This window comes from Liolophura sinensis, chromosome 7, assembly GCF_032854445.1.
Source record: "Liolophura sinensis isolate JHLJ2023 chromosome 7, CUHK_Ljap_v2, whole genome shotgun sequence".
In the NCBI taxonomy this organism is placed as follows: domain Eukaryota; kingdom Metazoa; phylum Mollusca; class Polyplacophora; order Chitonida; family Chitonidae; genus Liolophura; species Liolophura sinensis.
Genome location: NC_088301.1, coordinates 57,449,716 through 57,467,332, shown reverse-complemented (window position 1 = coordinate 57,467,332; position 17,617 = coordinate 57,449,716). Strand labels below are relative to the sequence as shown.

At 38.2% G+C, this 17,617-nt stretch overlaps 2 protein-coding genes across 2 annotated transcripts in view; both read right to left on the bottom strand.

The window, feature by feature from the left end:
• Positions 1–5,015, bottom strand: part of LOC135471058 (thioredoxin reductase 3-like) — a 37,311-nt gene extending 32,296 nt beyond the window's left edge. The window contains 2 exon segments of the mRNA XM_064750107.1: positions 4,475–4,650; positions 4,872–5,015. Coding sequence (XP_064606177.1) covers positions 4,475–4,582 — 108 coding nt within the window. The 5' untranslated portion in view covers positions 4,583–4,650; positions 4,872–5,015.
• Positions 5,016–14,245: 9,230 nt separating this feature from the next.
• Positions 14,246–17,617, bottom strand: part of LOC135471968 (uncharacterized) — a 17,004-nt gene continuing 13,632 nt past the window's right edge. Inside the window, exons 12-14 of the mRNA XM_064751434.1 lie at positions 17,125–17,285; positions 15,517–15,591; positions 14,246–15,161 (exon numbers count right to left, since the gene is read on the bottom strand). Of these exons, the coding sequence (XP_064607504.1) occupies positions 14,965–15,161; positions 15,517–15,591; positions 17,125–17,285 (433 nt within the window). The 3' untranslated portion in view covers positions 14,246–14,964. The remainder of the gene's footprint in view (positions 15,162–15,516; positions 15,592–17,124; positions 17,286–17,617) is intronic.

Below are 17,617 nucleotides of genomic sequence, written 5' to 3'. Positions count from 1 at the left end.
CTGACGCAAACTTTCAAAATCCTTGCCTATTTTCTTGGCCATACACCAGCGATCAAACAACTGCTCCTTAGCTCGACCAAACTCAACGTATGTCTGATCTCTACCTTTTTCACAGTTACGAAATTTCTGGCGGTAAGCTTCAGGCACCAATTCATAACCCTTCAAAATTACCTCTTTCACATAGTCATAATTGGAAGCATTCTCTACACTTAACTGAGTGTAAATTTCCCTGGCCTTTCCAATTAGCACACTCTGTAATAACATAGTCCAGAACTCTTTAGGCCACTTTAAGCTATTTGCAATTTTCTCAAAATGCAGAAAATACTTATCCACCTCTTTTTCCTGAAAGGATGGAACTAACCGAATGTATTTGGTCACATCAAATCCTGAATCCTGTCTACCGGAAGGACCCGGTTTCTCATCTCTCTCTAATTCTAACTTTTTCATTTGAAACTCCAATTCTCTTTCCCTCTCTCTTTCTTGCATTTCTCTCTCCTCTCTCTCTCTCTGCACTTCCCTCTCTCTTTCTTTCTCTCTTTCCTCTTTCTCCATTTTCAACTTTTCTATCTCATGTTCCCTCTCTTTCTCCCTCTCTCTTTCCTCTTTCTCCAATCTCAACTTTAACTCAAACTGCCTAAACTTAAGCTCGGCATCAGACTGACCCTCGAACTCATAATCAGATAATGCAGAACTATCAAACTTCCCTATCTCCACTAAATGTTTCAACAAAGTATACTGCATATCTCTTTTCCTCCATGAAGACTTTACGGACAAACCTAAAAATGTCCCTAACTTAACCAAGTCTTCCTTCTTTAAACTCTCAAAAACATCCTGATCGGGCGCATTAACAAACTGTTTAGGATCAAAATCTCCCATTGTAAATATTTAGCCACTGAATCATTCACCGTTAAAATTAAGCAATCGCTTCTCACTTGTGTTTAACTTCAAATAGCAAAACAAAAAGGAAACAATCAGTTCCCGGACAAGCCCCCAATTTCTGTTACGGTATTGAAAGCAGCAACAGAAAACAGACTCAGTGACTCAATATTACAATGTAAACAATGCTTTATATATATATAAAATGAGACGTACAGCTTTACAGACAGTTCAACAACAACAACAACATACACATCAGTATTACCGGTCTTTAAAAGTTTCCAGTTCACCTTTGCATCCCAAGGAATGTATTCCAGGAAATCCAACGTTAAGACCACGGGATAAACACACAATTCACAAATTGTCCTAGACAGGTACTTCGCCAGGTTAGCGAACACGAACACAGTACACAGGTTACACAGAACTGGAACAGTCAAGCCTTTGAATGACGTCACACCCGCAGAGCACAACACAGGGTAAATACAGGCATGGAGGTATAATCCACTTTAGAACAGTCACCGCTCCCGCAGAAACTCACAAACGAGCCGTTCAGAGACGTAGAGTAATGTCACCTTGTGGCAGAACGAACGTCCTTTGCAAAACTGAAAACTTCAGTTTAGAGTCCTTGACGACCTTGTCGGTCAGGTGAGGTCAGCGTGTTAAACAAATTACACAGTCCACACTGTATAATTATAATCAAGATCCGAACACCAATAAACGTGACTTCCGCAGAAATTCACATAAACCAGACATCAGTACTACTGTGGTACATAAACGGTGCCGGCATAAAAAACTGTCCTCCCAAATGAAACTGGCATCACCAGCTCATATCAAAATAATGGACTCGATACGAGAGCGTCTCACACTCTCCTGGCTCCCAGTGGATGCAGCAAAAATACCTCCCCTCTGCACAGAAAACACGGCTTATATACGTGCCAGGTGGATTCAACTATTTTTAAACACAGAGTTTAACAGCCAATGAACAGCCAGTTAAATAAACAGAGCCTTGAACAAGGTGCTTTCGGCCAGGTCCGCACTGTACATATATAACAGGGCCTGTTATGCTTATAACATATAACACAAAGGTCCGCAGACTAACAGTACATGAAGACGTTAAATAGTCATACATAACAGATGCAGATTGCCAATGTTACCACCTCTAGAAGACATCCCTTTCCCCACACTGGGTATTTCTTTGGCCACAATTGGCTCCTGTTGCCCTCTAGCCTAGAATCTTCGCTGTCATCTTTAATATGCAGTTAGGCATAGATCACAGCCGAGGAGCCATACATGTTAAAATAGTGGTATGGAAAAATAGCCAAGCGCAGAGACACAGCCAGTAAATCCAAGATAATCCACAGTTGTAACTTACACTCACATGCTGTGTCGACACTCTGACCTACTAAACCGTATTAATGCTCCCTGCCCATCCGTGGTTGACCTTTCATTGCGTCACTATGTTTTGATCAGTTGGCTATTAGTTCTGACAGAAAGAAAGTCATGTGACTGAGGTGTGAATTTAACAGAAGGCTATGAAGCAAAATGACGGACCCCACAGTTGGTGCAAACTGTCAGAATAAATTCGCAGTGAAAAGCGAATTGAATTTGACATCCGTTCCATTCAAAATTGGGTATGACAGGCATTACGGTGCGTGAAGGCCTCGATAGTTTTTTGCCGAAGGATGTGGCATGTATGTAAGAAAAGACAACATGTGCCCTGACTGTTACCATTTGCTGATGAAAGTAACAGTTAGCAAGTCAGAATGTCAAATTCTGGAAAGGATGGAATGTGAGGGATACATCAAGTTCAAAAGAAAGACAACCAGTACGTTGTCGACGCCAGCGAAGAGCCCCTACATGCGGGAAAAGAAGAGAAGTTGATACGGCAGGTAAAAAGAAGAAAAGAAAAACTTGCATATTATTTTTTATTACCACTTGGTAAGGGAGGGATATCCACTATTCAGGCGAGTATAAATTATAATGGATACAATCATTCCTACCTCGTCCAAAATAAATGGTGGGAGGATGAAACAGTAGCTTTTCCCAAACCGAGTGGAAGAAGGCAAAATACACACGTATTGGAAAGTATCGTCGAGATTGCATCCATCTGTGGTCTTTTTAAAACATCTGGTACGTCATACTTCTGATAAACCCTCGAATAAGCAGCTAAAATTAAATCTTTATCCATGTTCTATCATGTTTGATTGAAGGCATACATGAAGATGACTTCTACCATCATTATATCTTTCAAGATATATCATGAAAAGGTCACCCACTGCTGCGCATGTGCACCTTGCTGACCCAGATTTTTAAAAAACATCCCAATGCATGGCGACCTGCTGAATATAACCGTATTGTCGACTTTGGCTAAGATTTACAGGAGAATGGAGATGTAAAGGCGAGTAGAGATTGTGGCAAGATGTGTGAAAATATTTTAGCTTTCAGAATTGCCGTGCTTAATGTGTATTCAGGACCAATCTAACACACATGCATCGGGATGTAACGAGGAGTAGCTGTTTGTAAGTATCATACCGGAGTCGGGTCCACATAGCTCTCCGGCTAAGGGTGGCCACTGGTCCCAGTGTATCAGTATATATAAGCCACCCTCAGACATCCTTAAGAGGTCTCAAGCTAGTTGCCCTCATATCGTCCATCTCTAGTCCATGAACCAGCAAAACTTTGAACAGGCACGTTCACACCTCTAACCATTTAGTGCATGACGAGGTGCAGAGCAGAATATACATCACAAAATAGATTTTTCCCTTGTCTTGCAGACGATTTTCATCTCTGAAAAACTGCAATCAGCATGGTAGAGAATGGTCGCAAAGCTTCCAGAAGACAAACATGGCTGCTTATTCAAAATTTCGCTTTGTTTTTGGTCTTCAAATGACCAATTTGAACAGAACAGTAGCTGATTTTTGTCTAATGAAAGAGCAATCCCTTTCACTGTGGATTGCCACTTGAGAAAATGTCTAGTAGGAAATGTTACAGAAGTATTAAGTGCAGATAGGAAAATACCAGCATTGTGAGAAGGGACCTCTGTTAGATGTATTATTAGCACTCAACATTCATTATACTAGCATTCACTATGCTTTCCCCCAAATGCTGCTTTGTGAATCAAAAAAAAAAAAAATTACTTCAAAAAGTTGTTTTAGATATCGTTGTAATAACTGTATGACGACATCGTCAGAGAACCATTACTGTCATAGATGAAACCACTCAGCACACAACAAAAGATGAATGACATGGAACTCCCACTTCACTGCTACGACTACAACGCTACCTGTTGCGTCAGGAAGCGGGAAATCTGTTGGTACCTCAATTCATTGTGTACTCTTCTTAATCTCAGGAAATACAAAAAGCTTCTGTTTTAAGTCACACACACTACTGAAAATCGCAAATCACTTTCAGTAATCCGCCTCACGTTTCTATGGTAACTATCTGGTCGTCTACTACTGTGACACTCACTGACCCTTTCAGTTCTGCTACATTAATCTCCCGTGCATGTAGTTCGAAGCCATGGTTATGTAAGAACATTACTGAACGCCATTTTTCGTCGCTGTTCAGGATAACTCTAGTTTACGTCACTCTGACATACCTTTTTACAGAAGGGACACGTGGATTTACTGAAAACCATCACATTATGCTGGGAGATAAGCTGCTGTACTTGTCCCTTGAGTCCGTCATTCTGTGAGATGGGCGGCATTTTGGCGCCGACCTTCTTCAACAGTGGGGAACCTGCCCGCTTAATTTTGCTCCTTCCTAGTATGATACCTATGGTGGGAAGTAAGAGTAAGAACGATAGGTTTACGATCTAATAAACAAGATATATCAGGTACATTGCCACAGCTAAGTGAGAGTCTGTCGAGAGAGAGGGAGAGAGAGAGACTCTGGCGTAAATGTTCTTAAGCTAGGGAAAAATCGAAGGCTTTCCCGCGCAGCCAATGACATCAACTGGAAACACGGAGCAGAGTTCTTGTTTCAGTTTTACCTACCCAGGTCTAGCAAAACGTTTTACAGCGTTCTTGTCTGTCACCTATTGATATACATCTACACTTGCCTTCTGGAGGCCGATCTAGTGGGATTGTCGTTATAAAGCCAGTCGAAATGACTATGCTATTTTACTGAACCACAGAGTCCGGGACTGTGTCCGAAAATAGCTCAACAGATCACATGGGGGAGCATATTCTCGTGACGTCACACGTCCGTCCCACTCTCTTGTATGTGGGACGTGTCAGACATATGAAACAGAGACACGCACAAAGTAATGCTGTCGAAAATTGTGTAGAACAAACCATTTCAAGAATACACGGATTGAAACAAATTACACAGGTGTGAGCCTAATGCCGTGCCACTGCTTTTTATTTATACTATGTAGCCTAATCAACCATTCATTAATTCATTCATATAGGGTCGGGCAATAATTAAAATGGGAGAGGCTGGAGCTATTTCTGATCCACACCAACAACAAGCCTCGAGAAAGCTTGTTGGATTTTTAAAAAGTCAGCCTCTATAATTTTTGTTTCGTAATACCTGATATATAGTCAGACACGTACGTATATATGGGTTTTATTTATTTCATTGGTGATTCACGCTGTACTCAAGAATATTTCACTTATACGACGGCGGCCAGCAGCATGGTGAGAGTAAACCGGGCAGAGCCTGGCGGAAATCCACGACCATCCGCAGGTCGCTGGAAGACCTTCCCACGTAGGACTGGAGAAGAAGCCAGCACGTACATGTATTTATACTGTCAACATACATGTATTCAGCAAATAAAATGTATCCCGCAACATTGGACTAAAATTAACAAAATTTTTCGTTCACATTTTGTAGTGAAGCTTTCTTGCAGGAGGTTACAGTAATCATATATCTGTAGGCCTACCCTGCCTGTCTGTGTGGTTAACTGTCTGTACACGCAACCTATGTACGTATTATTCACAATCTCGTTTCTTCACAATTTCTGATCATGCAATGCTTAATTGTTTCTGCTAAGTGTGCAATTTTGATTGCATGTTGCAGTGGTTCATTATGTAGGCGCCGTCATTGTTTGTTACTGTATGCTACCATGCAGCATCCAAATGATCGATTGTATTATATGCACTTTGTAAATAGTAAAACTCATGGGATGTAATACATACATATATATATATATATATATATATATATATATATATATATATATATATATATATATATATATATATATATATATATATATATATATATATATATATAGTGAATCCCTGATTTCCCGATTGAGCAACGTCTCTTCCTCTTCCTGAGTCTTACACGAAAATCAATGACAGGGAAAGTATACTCAATGTCTTACTTAGAAGAGAGAAGCTGGAATATACCGGAGACAACTAAATTAGCATGAGCCTAATCACCTGCATGTGAGTCACATTTAAAAGACATGCAAATACCCGATTTCTTTTTGGGACTGTCGTGCATCTACATAGTCTTGGAAAGTAATAAATCATCTATTGACATCTTTGTATTTCGACTGCACTGTCTCGGCATGTTGCCGTTGTTTATCAAGGAATGGATTAAAAGAGTTTGATCAGGCTTTATTCATATATATGCATGCATGGGCATTTTTCAGGGAGTAACTGCATGGTCACTGTCACATGCAACAAATACTGAAGTAAATGTTCAAACAAGACCGCTGTAAACAGTTATAAAGAGACTTCTTTCAGAGGCATTTAGGAATTGGGATGGTATAGATCGACAGAGGCATTACTTATGGATAACAATTCCTGGATTTATTGTGTTGGTGACGTTTCGATGTAGGTTCTTACATATGGTTTGATAACGATGTAAGAACCTACATCAAAACGTCACCAACACAATAAATCCAGGAATTGTTATCCATAAGTATTACCTCTGTCGAGCTATAAAGAGAGATCAGAAAAGGATTAACATTAATCTTGAGAAGATTAGCATTCTTAAACAATATGTGACAATGCGTATGGTTAAGTAATAATCAAGTGTGGTCAGTAAGGTCAAGACCTATTATGGCCTATATGGCTTCCATTAAGACCGTGTTTGTACTTATTGATAAAAAAATGCTTTTTTAACATGTACACAAAGCCTGAGTTCCATAGCGAACTTTTTGAAAGGAAAAAAAATTAAACTTGCAAGGCGAGGAATAAAACTGGTATATCTTCCTCAAAAAATTTGTTGTCTGTGTATACAGTCAGACCGGATCCGAAATTCGTTATGTGGCCAATGTATTATCTGCCACTCTTCTGTAAGCATGGCATGTATTTATAGGATATACAACATATTTACATTTACAGTTTTTTCATTTAACGGTGATGGGGGTATACACTCGGACAATTGGTGTTTAAAATGTAAGCTGCTTAATGTTCATTTAGTTTTGTCCAGTGGATTTATATATGAACTATATGCACACAGTACTGCCTTGTTTCACCAAGATCATCCAAGTGGTAACGGCAATATACTTGTGATATAGAAATTAAAATTCCTTTTTTATTACTAAATTAACACCTTTTTTATTGAAAACTGTTAGATTGGGTTTGTCCAACCATACCTTACATTGCTATCATTGCTGTCTATATACGATCAAGGAAAGGTAACAAATTTATGCTATTTCTCTCTTCCTTCCTTTTGATCCTACAACTGTAATATTAATCCAGTGTTTGCATTATCTGATGTCTTAATGTTTTCAGTACATAATGCGATATGCTGGGCCATGCCTATTTTCTATCGTTTCTTTTAACTTGTCGCCTATATTCAGCTAAATTCATGGTCACTACCAAAATTTTCGTCAGTGACACGCAAGTTCTAGATTGATATGATTGCGAGGAAAACGCAGTTAGAATGCTTTTTCTAAGTCATGTTGTTAAAACCCGTAAGCTTATTTTCGAAAGAAGGCTTCATTGCCACCGGTGCCGTAATATCCAACTGCACGTGGCATGCTGCATGGGTAATGGGCGGTATGTTTTGACGTAGAGCGACACTAATTTCTTATAAATATACTGCAATGTCAGATCGACTTCTCTAAACTATATTTCTCACACCGTATATTGTGTATGTTTCAGTATTATATAACCTTGATAAACGAAAAAATAATTTTATTTCTTGCAACTCGATGTTAGGAAGTTTTGTAACAAACACTATACACTGTTAGTAAAGTGTATATAAGTTTTGCTATACTTTAACAGTGTGAAAAGGAAAAAGGTATTCTAAATTGCATTATTTCTTTGCAATAATATGGACGTCCAACATATCCACTCGCATATAAGCTTGTGTTACACGTGTCAATGACGAAAGGAAATTTTGGTACGGTCGCGAGTGTGTATGACTTATATTTTACTGTTGCCCCACATTCGGTGGCACGTGAAACGAAATAGGGCCTGGACAGTATAAAAAAAATCATCATAATGTTGCATACAAGAATTCGCTTTGCCATATGCGAAGACACCATAAGATACCATATACAGGATTAGAAGAAAACCTTTTTGTATTCAGTAGCCTTTTTGGAAACCTTTTTCACCGTTGGAAGTAATAATTTCATGTAGTACACGCCGTTCATTTTGAAATCTCTTTTGAGGCTTCCTTGCAGGTGATAGATGCACTTACTGTTATGAGTTGATTCTAGGAAAGGTCCTGTACGAAATGTATTTAAAGTGAATATAAAGTCAGTCACTAACATTGAATTGATTAATTAAGTAGTTGTACAGAAATGTTGTAAAATATTTTACACCGCTTATCAACAAAATAAATAGCAAACAATCATCAGTACGTAGCTACTCATTTGGTGACGCCATTTTGTCATGTTATAGCTGTCTAGAGTGACGTCACGAAACCTAGTTCTCCCGTACCATCGGTATTAAACAATGTTACAATGAGAAAATACAAACAAAAACCCCTGATACCCAGCCAAACACCATCCGTGTTCAAACGGCCGAAGTTTCTTTTAGTTGGGCTCTCGGTCAGGGCTATGCTCGTGGATACAAGCGTCGTGTTTTAGCTGTTCTGCTTGCCCTCATCCTGCATGGCCGAATGCATTTGGCCTAGCTTGCTGTAACATAGCAGGGCCTCCTGATTGATAACGGATCCTTTCATTCTTATTTTGGGAAGATACTTTCGTAATAAATGTGACTTTGCTAAGGAAAAATAATGCAAAGTCACAATATTTTTTTTCAAGCAACGCCTTTTCCCAAGCAGTTTTGTTGCCAGCACACTCTAACAAGTTACTGCAGCATTCCGTCCAACATCTATACACATTGTGACACTGGCAGGCGTTCTCAGTTCCTTGCTCATAAATGTGTGGTTCTAAATGGTTCAATTTTGACACTTAAACTAACTGTAAAATCCAATTTATTGCATCGATATCTGAATATCCACTATGAGAAACCACACTGACAAACGAGAGCTAATAGGTTTTTTGAAGTGGCAGCCAATTATCACGTGACGCTTTCATCGCTAGTGGTTGGCCAACCTAATAAGGGCTTCTACAACATGGCTACTCGGAGTGAATTGTCTGTCAGTGTCTTATCTCCAATGCTGAACTTCATCTTCTCCACTTTCAGAACTATATAGGTTTTTTTGTACATATTTTCTGTTATAACTGTGTCGTAATTCATTTTTCTATGTATATATAGCGGCAGAGATTATGTTGACTTTAGGTACCGTTCTATAAAGTATGGAAGTTTGTGTGCCAAAATGTGGATAACTTAATCACAGTATGCTGAAAACGGATGTACGTGTATGCAAGCATGAGAAATATCTAAAAGGGAGATTGATGCATTCTCGTCTTGTGTAAACTGGGTAAATTAGACCTGCAAGTCTGTATGACGTTAAAAACTTAATGTTGCGTTAGTTAGCTAGTGAACTATTGCAGACACGATAGCAAACAATATTACAATGTTGGCAATTAGATTGGTCAACATAGACCTACCCTGAAACGAACACTTTCCATTGATTTTCATATGCCCAACTTTGTGTCAACACAAAAAAACTTACATTTACATGTATACAGCGATTTATTTGGAAGCATGACACGCACGGAGAAACTTTACTTAACTGCTCAAATATTGCAATAATGTTTTAACTGAAAATATGCGGGCTTGTATATAGTTGTTTCATGCAGGTTTCTCGCACTGCAATATAAAAACTATTATTTTAGAAACATGTCGCATCGTTACCACTGATTGTGGCTTATTTCACGAACTTAACTGAGTCATGTATATGAATGCATGTAGATACAGCTGAAGGCATCTGGTAATTAGAGATCAATTATGTTTTCCCCATGCATCTTATTCTGAGTGGAGAGATATACTGAGTTTATGCTGTTCCTTATCCATCGAGTGTTGTCGGCAATCCATAAACCGAAGTTAAAACCACAGGGTGGGATTTAGTCAAATTGTTTCAGTCTTTCTTACTGTTTGTCAATTTTAAACCAAGATGATGGGCTATTGGCTAACGGGATTTCACCAGATTTGGTTTCAAGCTTTCTTTATATTTGGGATTTATTCCTCAACAAAAAAGTTTGTCCAGCATGTTTCAACAATTTTGATTGGCTATATGCTTATCAGCAAGGGATTGTTTTAGTCAAATGAATGTTTTGCCTATTTATTCGGTTTGACTCCGTGAGCCATAGAAAAACTTACACTAACGATGTACCAATATTCACGCGCTAGCAACATGCGAATTCAAACGTGGGGTGAATATATACACGTATCTATCACATGCAGTACGTAGATGTATTTTTAAGTCATTATTTTTACATGTGTAGATATCACTGTTTCGGCTGCGGAATCAAGTCAAAGGGTTTGTCAGGTACATCCATGCAATGGGAAGGTCGGTGGTTTACTCCGCGTTAACGAATTAACACAGCCGTCATCGAAAGTTAAAAAATCTTGGGTATATATGGCGTGTAACACCTACATCAAATAAATAAATAAAACATAAATTCTTGTAGTGCTGCACATATAACGTTTGATATTTTCTGTTTTTATACAGCCTATATAGGCCTATATATACAGAACTAAAATTTATATATCCACATGGACGCGAAGTACCATTACTATAGTGGCTTAATTCTTCGTTAAATGGGGGACATCTCAGTGATCATATTGCCCCTCTTATGCATACATAGTTACTTAATACAGCTATAGCTTTTATCTCCAAACACCAGGGATCGATTCCACAAAGCCATTTATGACTTAGTCAAACTATAAACATTTTCACAATACTTAGTTTTTGGTACTGGGAGTTGAAATTTGGGCATATTTGCGTAAGACAATAATGATGAGGTGTACACAATTTTGAAATCTAAAACCGAAAAAATAAGCTTTCAGGTTGTATTTTAAATTTTAACTTTAGTCAGATATGGCTTTGTGGAATTGACCTCAACTTGGACGCTCCAAAAAAATAACATCTAGGAAAATAGAAGATTCAGACCTATAAAACACTAAAAATAGAGGAACATCTCACAAAGGCCAAAACGATTTCCACTCTCGCAGACTTTACGAATAAAAGAGATACTTTCAATTTTACCATTGTAAATTATCCTTACTTAGACAGTAATACACCGAAAGGTCCTGCGTATGGCGTGTGCATATCTCGCTTTGTAGTATTTGTTAGATCCTGCATGTTATGTGACGATTTCAAAGGTCATAAGTTATTACTGCAAAAACTAGTGTGTTAAGATTATTCCATCAAAAGCCTCCACTCTAACTTTCTTAAATTTTACGCCGAGTATAATGTTCTTCTAAGTAAAGATGGACAAAGCGTCCAGAATCTCCAGTCTGTGTCGGATTCCACCTTATGTAACCCTCGACTAATGACCGTATCTTCATCTCGTTAAATTAGTTGCAATAAAAACGCAACTGAGACAATATTTTATCATCGGCAACTTCTCCAATAATAACAATACTGATTTCATTCAGTCGCATATTACATTCTGCGCGTCTTTCCAACATCATTGAAAACTGCTGACTGCTTGCACCATTCCGTACTTATTTCGCACTTTAGGGCTATACAATTTCTTGGTTCTTTGGTAGTTTGTGTTAAACGTCGCTTTGGGCATTGTCCTTGCGATTAATGACCTGGAACGCTCGTTGTGGTTGACGTCTGGTATATGACGCACATTGTTGTTGACGGCTGGTATATGACGCTCATTGTGGTTGACAGCTGGTATATGACGCTCATTGTGGTTGACGGCTGGTATAGGACGCTCATTGTGGTTGACGGCTGGTATAGGACGGTCATTGTGTTTGACGGCCGGTATATGACGCTCTTTGTGGTTGACGGCTGGTATATGACGCACATTGTTGTTGACGGCTGGTATATGACGCTCAAGGTGGTTGACGGCTGGTATAGGACGCTCATTGTGGTTGACGGCTGGTATAGGGCGGTCATTGTGGTTGACGGCCGGTATATGAACGTCTGTTTCGACATTACTAACTGCTACAAGTGAATGGAATTGTTTTATACTAGCAAGAAGAGCGCGTGTAAACTGTGGTAGTTTTGATTTATTTCTTTTGAGTTATAGTTTTACGCCCGCCTCAACAACATTTCGCTTATTTGATGGTGTGAGTAAACCCACGTACAACCGGCTTATAGCCCTGAGGCCCCCCCTTTGACCAGGAATAACGTTAAAATCAATTTTGTTCTAAGCTTCACAATTGTTTGATCCCAGCGCATGTGGCTTCCTACAGCTACCGGGAACCAATAGTCCCTAGACCCATTTGTTCTAGGATAGTCTTACCATCAAACTTAAGGAACCTAAGAGCCCGAAGGACAACATGGTGCCTGGAGGGAGCTGGAGTGTCTTGTGGAAACCATCGTGTTTTGTCAGGTACCTGACGAACCTCGTACAGAAAGCCAAATTAGCGAACTCACTGGACAAGATCAACACTTATCATTAACATCCAGGTACTCAATGAGAGGAATATCTGACGCATTAGCAAACAAAAAAGTCATTAATATTTAGAAACCCCCTTTTTATTGAACACAGTCAAATCACACAAGCGCTCAAATCGACATTGTGTATCACTTCACAGATAGGCCACAACAATCCAGTTAAGTAGACCTGCTAGTGAATCCATGAGCCTGTACATGTAAGTTTCACTGAATACACCTCAGTAGGTATAGAGATATAATGTTACAAGAAAGGATAAAGGTCCGAAATATAAATACTGACAACACCTATTGTTAAATCCCTCGAAAGACCAATACCATGCAATGATTTCAGAAAAAAAGTATATGTAACTATATGCACCAAAACAGAGGTAACTGTATATCATTGAATATATAAAATGACGCCATACAAGCATTAACGTAAAAATCTTCCATAACAAAACAAACCCCACATAAAATTTTTTGCTGACTTGTAGCATAATTATGTATGCAAATTACTTAATTAATACCACATCAAAACACAATGTGGTGAGAAAAGCATAAAGTACATGTAATTACAGCTATGAACCTCTTACCATTTGTCTTGTGGTAACATCTCTACAAAGCAATATAAGGGCGCTCTCTTTGAATGTGGCAGAAGTTAAAATAATATTATTGCCTGGAGTTTGATGATCGAAGCTACGTGGTTTAGTAGAAACTTCCGGTCTTGTTTCATGATGCCGTCTCTGTGTTTACCTTCCGGATTGTACGGTCAATTACACAGACGAAATAGACATTATGTCATGGGATTCGACTTATCTCTGAGGCACCTAGCCAAAAAGACAATACTTCTGTTGCATGCGAGTCCCCCATTGCCGAACATCTTTATTCGCCAACTCATTTGTCCCATCCACTATTCCCCAGTGTGGAACAGTCTTCCTTATCATATTCAAATAAGTACATTTCGTTATTTTTGTAGGTCACTTTGTAAAGATGACTTTAAGGTTCTAAAATATTACTACAGACCTAACAGAAAAGTTGAAATTATCCACGCGCAGCTTCGTCTGGGTTGTTCCCAGCTAAAACCACACGTTCACAAGACTCGGCATGTTGAGCCGGTGGATTTTAAATCAAAGGTTGCTTACACAACCTTTTCTGTCACAAGTGCCCTAGGTATGCAGCATGCAGATTAGACATTTTCAAACCTATGGAGACTATTCTAGACGTAGAAAGTCTTCTTTACGGTAATCTTTTATTATCAACGTACGAAAATCTTGCAATATTTGATAAGGTACAAGGCTTCATTCTTGCATCCAAAAGATACAATTAATGAGTACTTTTTACTGTAGCGTTCCGCGCCCCTCTCCCTACCACTTTTCATTGCCTTGCAAATCTGGACACAGTACACTGCTGTATTAAATTATCTCAGCACGTGTATACAAATGTAAATGTGTGGGTGTGCGCACATTTGATATGTATAAGTATATATATATATATATATAAGCCAGAAACAAAGTTTTCACAGAATGAGGCTGCAATCTCACTGGTTAGGTGTCAACTGTTTTCATATGTGAGTAAAATCTGTAAAGATAGAAAAAAAATTTGTGTGGACAAATACTTTGATTTTGTTAATTGTTGGGTTTGAATATTCATAAGATTTACAGCTGCTCAAGATCAGCAAAGGGCTTACATTTATAATAACAATGCTTAAGAAACCCTCTGATAAAAAGTAGATCACATATATTGAATAAGTTAGCATGCACTAAAACTATAATTTGACATAAGAACACAATAGCCATTTATATTGCAACACATGATACAAATACCTGTATTATAAAAATAGATTCGGTGAGAAATCTGTCACAGCGGTCGCTTGTAGGAAAACGTCAATTCAATACATCCTGTACTTTTTGATTTACTTATTTATTTGAGGTTGCTGACAAACCTTCTCACATACAGTCGGAGAGGCTGTTCTTTTTGAGATACCCCTCTTACCAACATTCTAATACACAAAAGATATTGAGTCAAGAATTTTGTAATTTATGGTAATCATTACCACATACAAAAGACATGGTCATTGGAACACAATGATTTATACTGTGCTTTGTGTCTATGAGACACTTGAGATTATCTTACATACTTTACTTTCTGACATAAAAACCTGAACATTTACATTAACAACTCATTTTGACACAAATTAATAGATAGAATTCTCTACAAAGCAATCAGTGGCTCATTTTTTGAGTGCTGCAGTTGCTGTTGCTTAGAGTAATTTAGAGCAGCCTTGTACACGGATGCTGTTCCAAGCAATGACAGCATTACTAACAAATGGAACATAAAAGACCACCCCCAAACACTCGTTACCAAGCCTACCACTGGTCCTTCCATGAACGTGCCAATACTGCCAAAACCTGTAAAATAATACATTTGCTTTAATCAACATTATTATTTGTAATAATTTTGCTCCAAATTGACAATCTGAAATAATTCACATAACTGAGAAAATGTATGCTGGTTCCAATTTGCTTGTTAGGCATAATTTTCCATTCAGATGCAACATAACTCATGTGCTTATACATTTAGGCACAGAATGTGACAAGCAAAATGACAGATTCTGAACACTTTAAATTTATGTAATTGTGACAGACTGTACCCTAGAATATTTCACTTTTATGACAGCAGCAAGTATTCTGGATGACTTCTGTCTGACCAATGAACACACTGAAAACACTATGTTACAAAGCACATACACCAATGATGACATACCATTGACCAATCCCACAACTGCAGCCGCGGCTTTCCGGCCATTTAATTCTCCTAACTCTGCTGGCAATGATCCACCTGTAAAGACATCTGGGCTGTCTATATCTGCATTTACAAGAGGTCAAAGATGTGACTTGAAGAGAGCATGTTAACATGAAGACCATGTAATCCTTGGATTATGTCCCCTCATAAAGTTTAGAAATTAATCACCTCTTCCTTATTCTATGGTCTAACATCCAATGTCATGGAAGCATGTTCACAACCTTATGAGATAGTGTGACAACAGCAAACAGAAAAACAAATGAAAAGACAGCAGCAAACCATAACATTCTTCCATGAAGTAAAAAAACTGTGATGTTTGAGGAAAAGATCTCTCTATCTCTATCTCTATCAATCAAAGCATATAAATACAAGAGAACCACAGCCAATGATAACTGATTGGCTAATTGATCGCTAGATCTATCATTCCCGAAGAGGACGCTCAACCAACTGTGCTATCGGGACCTGTATACTCACCTCATCTCATCATATTGTACTTGTATTGTTGTATTTGTATCTTGATTTTTTTAAAACTTTATCCTTGACTCTATTAGTGATGTTGAAATATTCCCAACTTAAGATGCTACAAATCTTTATATAAACATTTTGCATAACACTGGAATTTAAATCCGTAAAATTCTGGCCAGACCATAAATACCCAGGCCACATTAACAAACATTGTGGTACAGAATTTAAATTACCCAGGTTACACCTTACATGTATCTCTGAACATAATTCGTTTGAATTTGGAGATCAAAATTAACAGCAAATTCTGGGCAGAGTATTAATCACAATAATCCAAAACAATCAACCACTTTTAAAACTAACTGATCATGTTTCTAAAGCTTTTCACCTAAATAACTAAAATTATTCACGGTAAATGAAAAACCCATAATTTTATAAAACTTCTGACCAAGACAAAGTTTATGCTGTAAAGATGTGATAATTAGGGATAATTTGCATTCCTGTGTTTCATGTTACCAGTTTTAATTGAAGTAACAATGCTAGTATGACTTACAATCCCCAAATCAACAGACAATGTCCTAGTCTGTTGTAATTGTCAGAAATAATCTGGGAATTTATTAAGAAATTGGCGTAGAGCCCATAGGCAGCAAATTAATATCTCTAGTGTGCAGATGTTGTCAGTGATAAAACACAATGCATCCTGTGTCCATAGGGGAATAAAATTTCATTAATAAGTTTAAATCTGACCTGTGAAAACAGAGGTAGGTAATCTCTCAGAACAGATTATCCTCTGGACAAGTTTGGATAGCAGAGCTCATACTTTGTTCCTAGGAAGCACTTATGGGTATACAGATCTGTTGCAAATTATGTCAAATATAAAAGCTCTGATGAACCATCAAAAGTATCTACCACACCATGACAGAATTTTGTTTTATAATGCTGATGTACAACCATTGTTGGATTACTGTTGCACAATATGGGGCAGTGGCTCTAAAGAGTCACTTGAACGTATGTTACGCCTATAGAAACAAACCACGGATTATTTTAAATGCACAATATACAACACCAAGTCAAGAACTTTTTTTACCTCATTCAAAAATACTTTACCTAAAATGACATCTGGTCCTGCATTAAACAGACCAGCCAGGATGAGAAATATGGAGTTGAAGACAATTCCCCACTCAGAACTAAGATAGAACAGAACCAAAGCTAAGGTGCTCAGCAACATGGACACCAGGGTTCCAAACACTGAACGGCTCTGAAAACACCTGGAAAGAAACAGACAAAACCATTTTAGATTAAACATTTTTTAAATTATTTATTTGACTGGTGTTAAACACCATGCTCAAGAATTCTCACATAGAATCAGATGGGGTCAGAATTATGGGTAGAGGCAACTGGAGTGCGCCACCTCCTTTTGCCTGGTTCCTGACAAACCCCTCACAAAAAGTATCAACGTGGTGAGTGTGGAAATTGATAGCAGTCAAGCCTGTCGAGAGGGGGATACAAAGTATCAACCAGGTGAGTCTGGAAATTGATAGCAGCCAAGCCTGTTGACAGGGGGATACAAAGTATTTCCATGGTGAGTTTGGGAATTGAT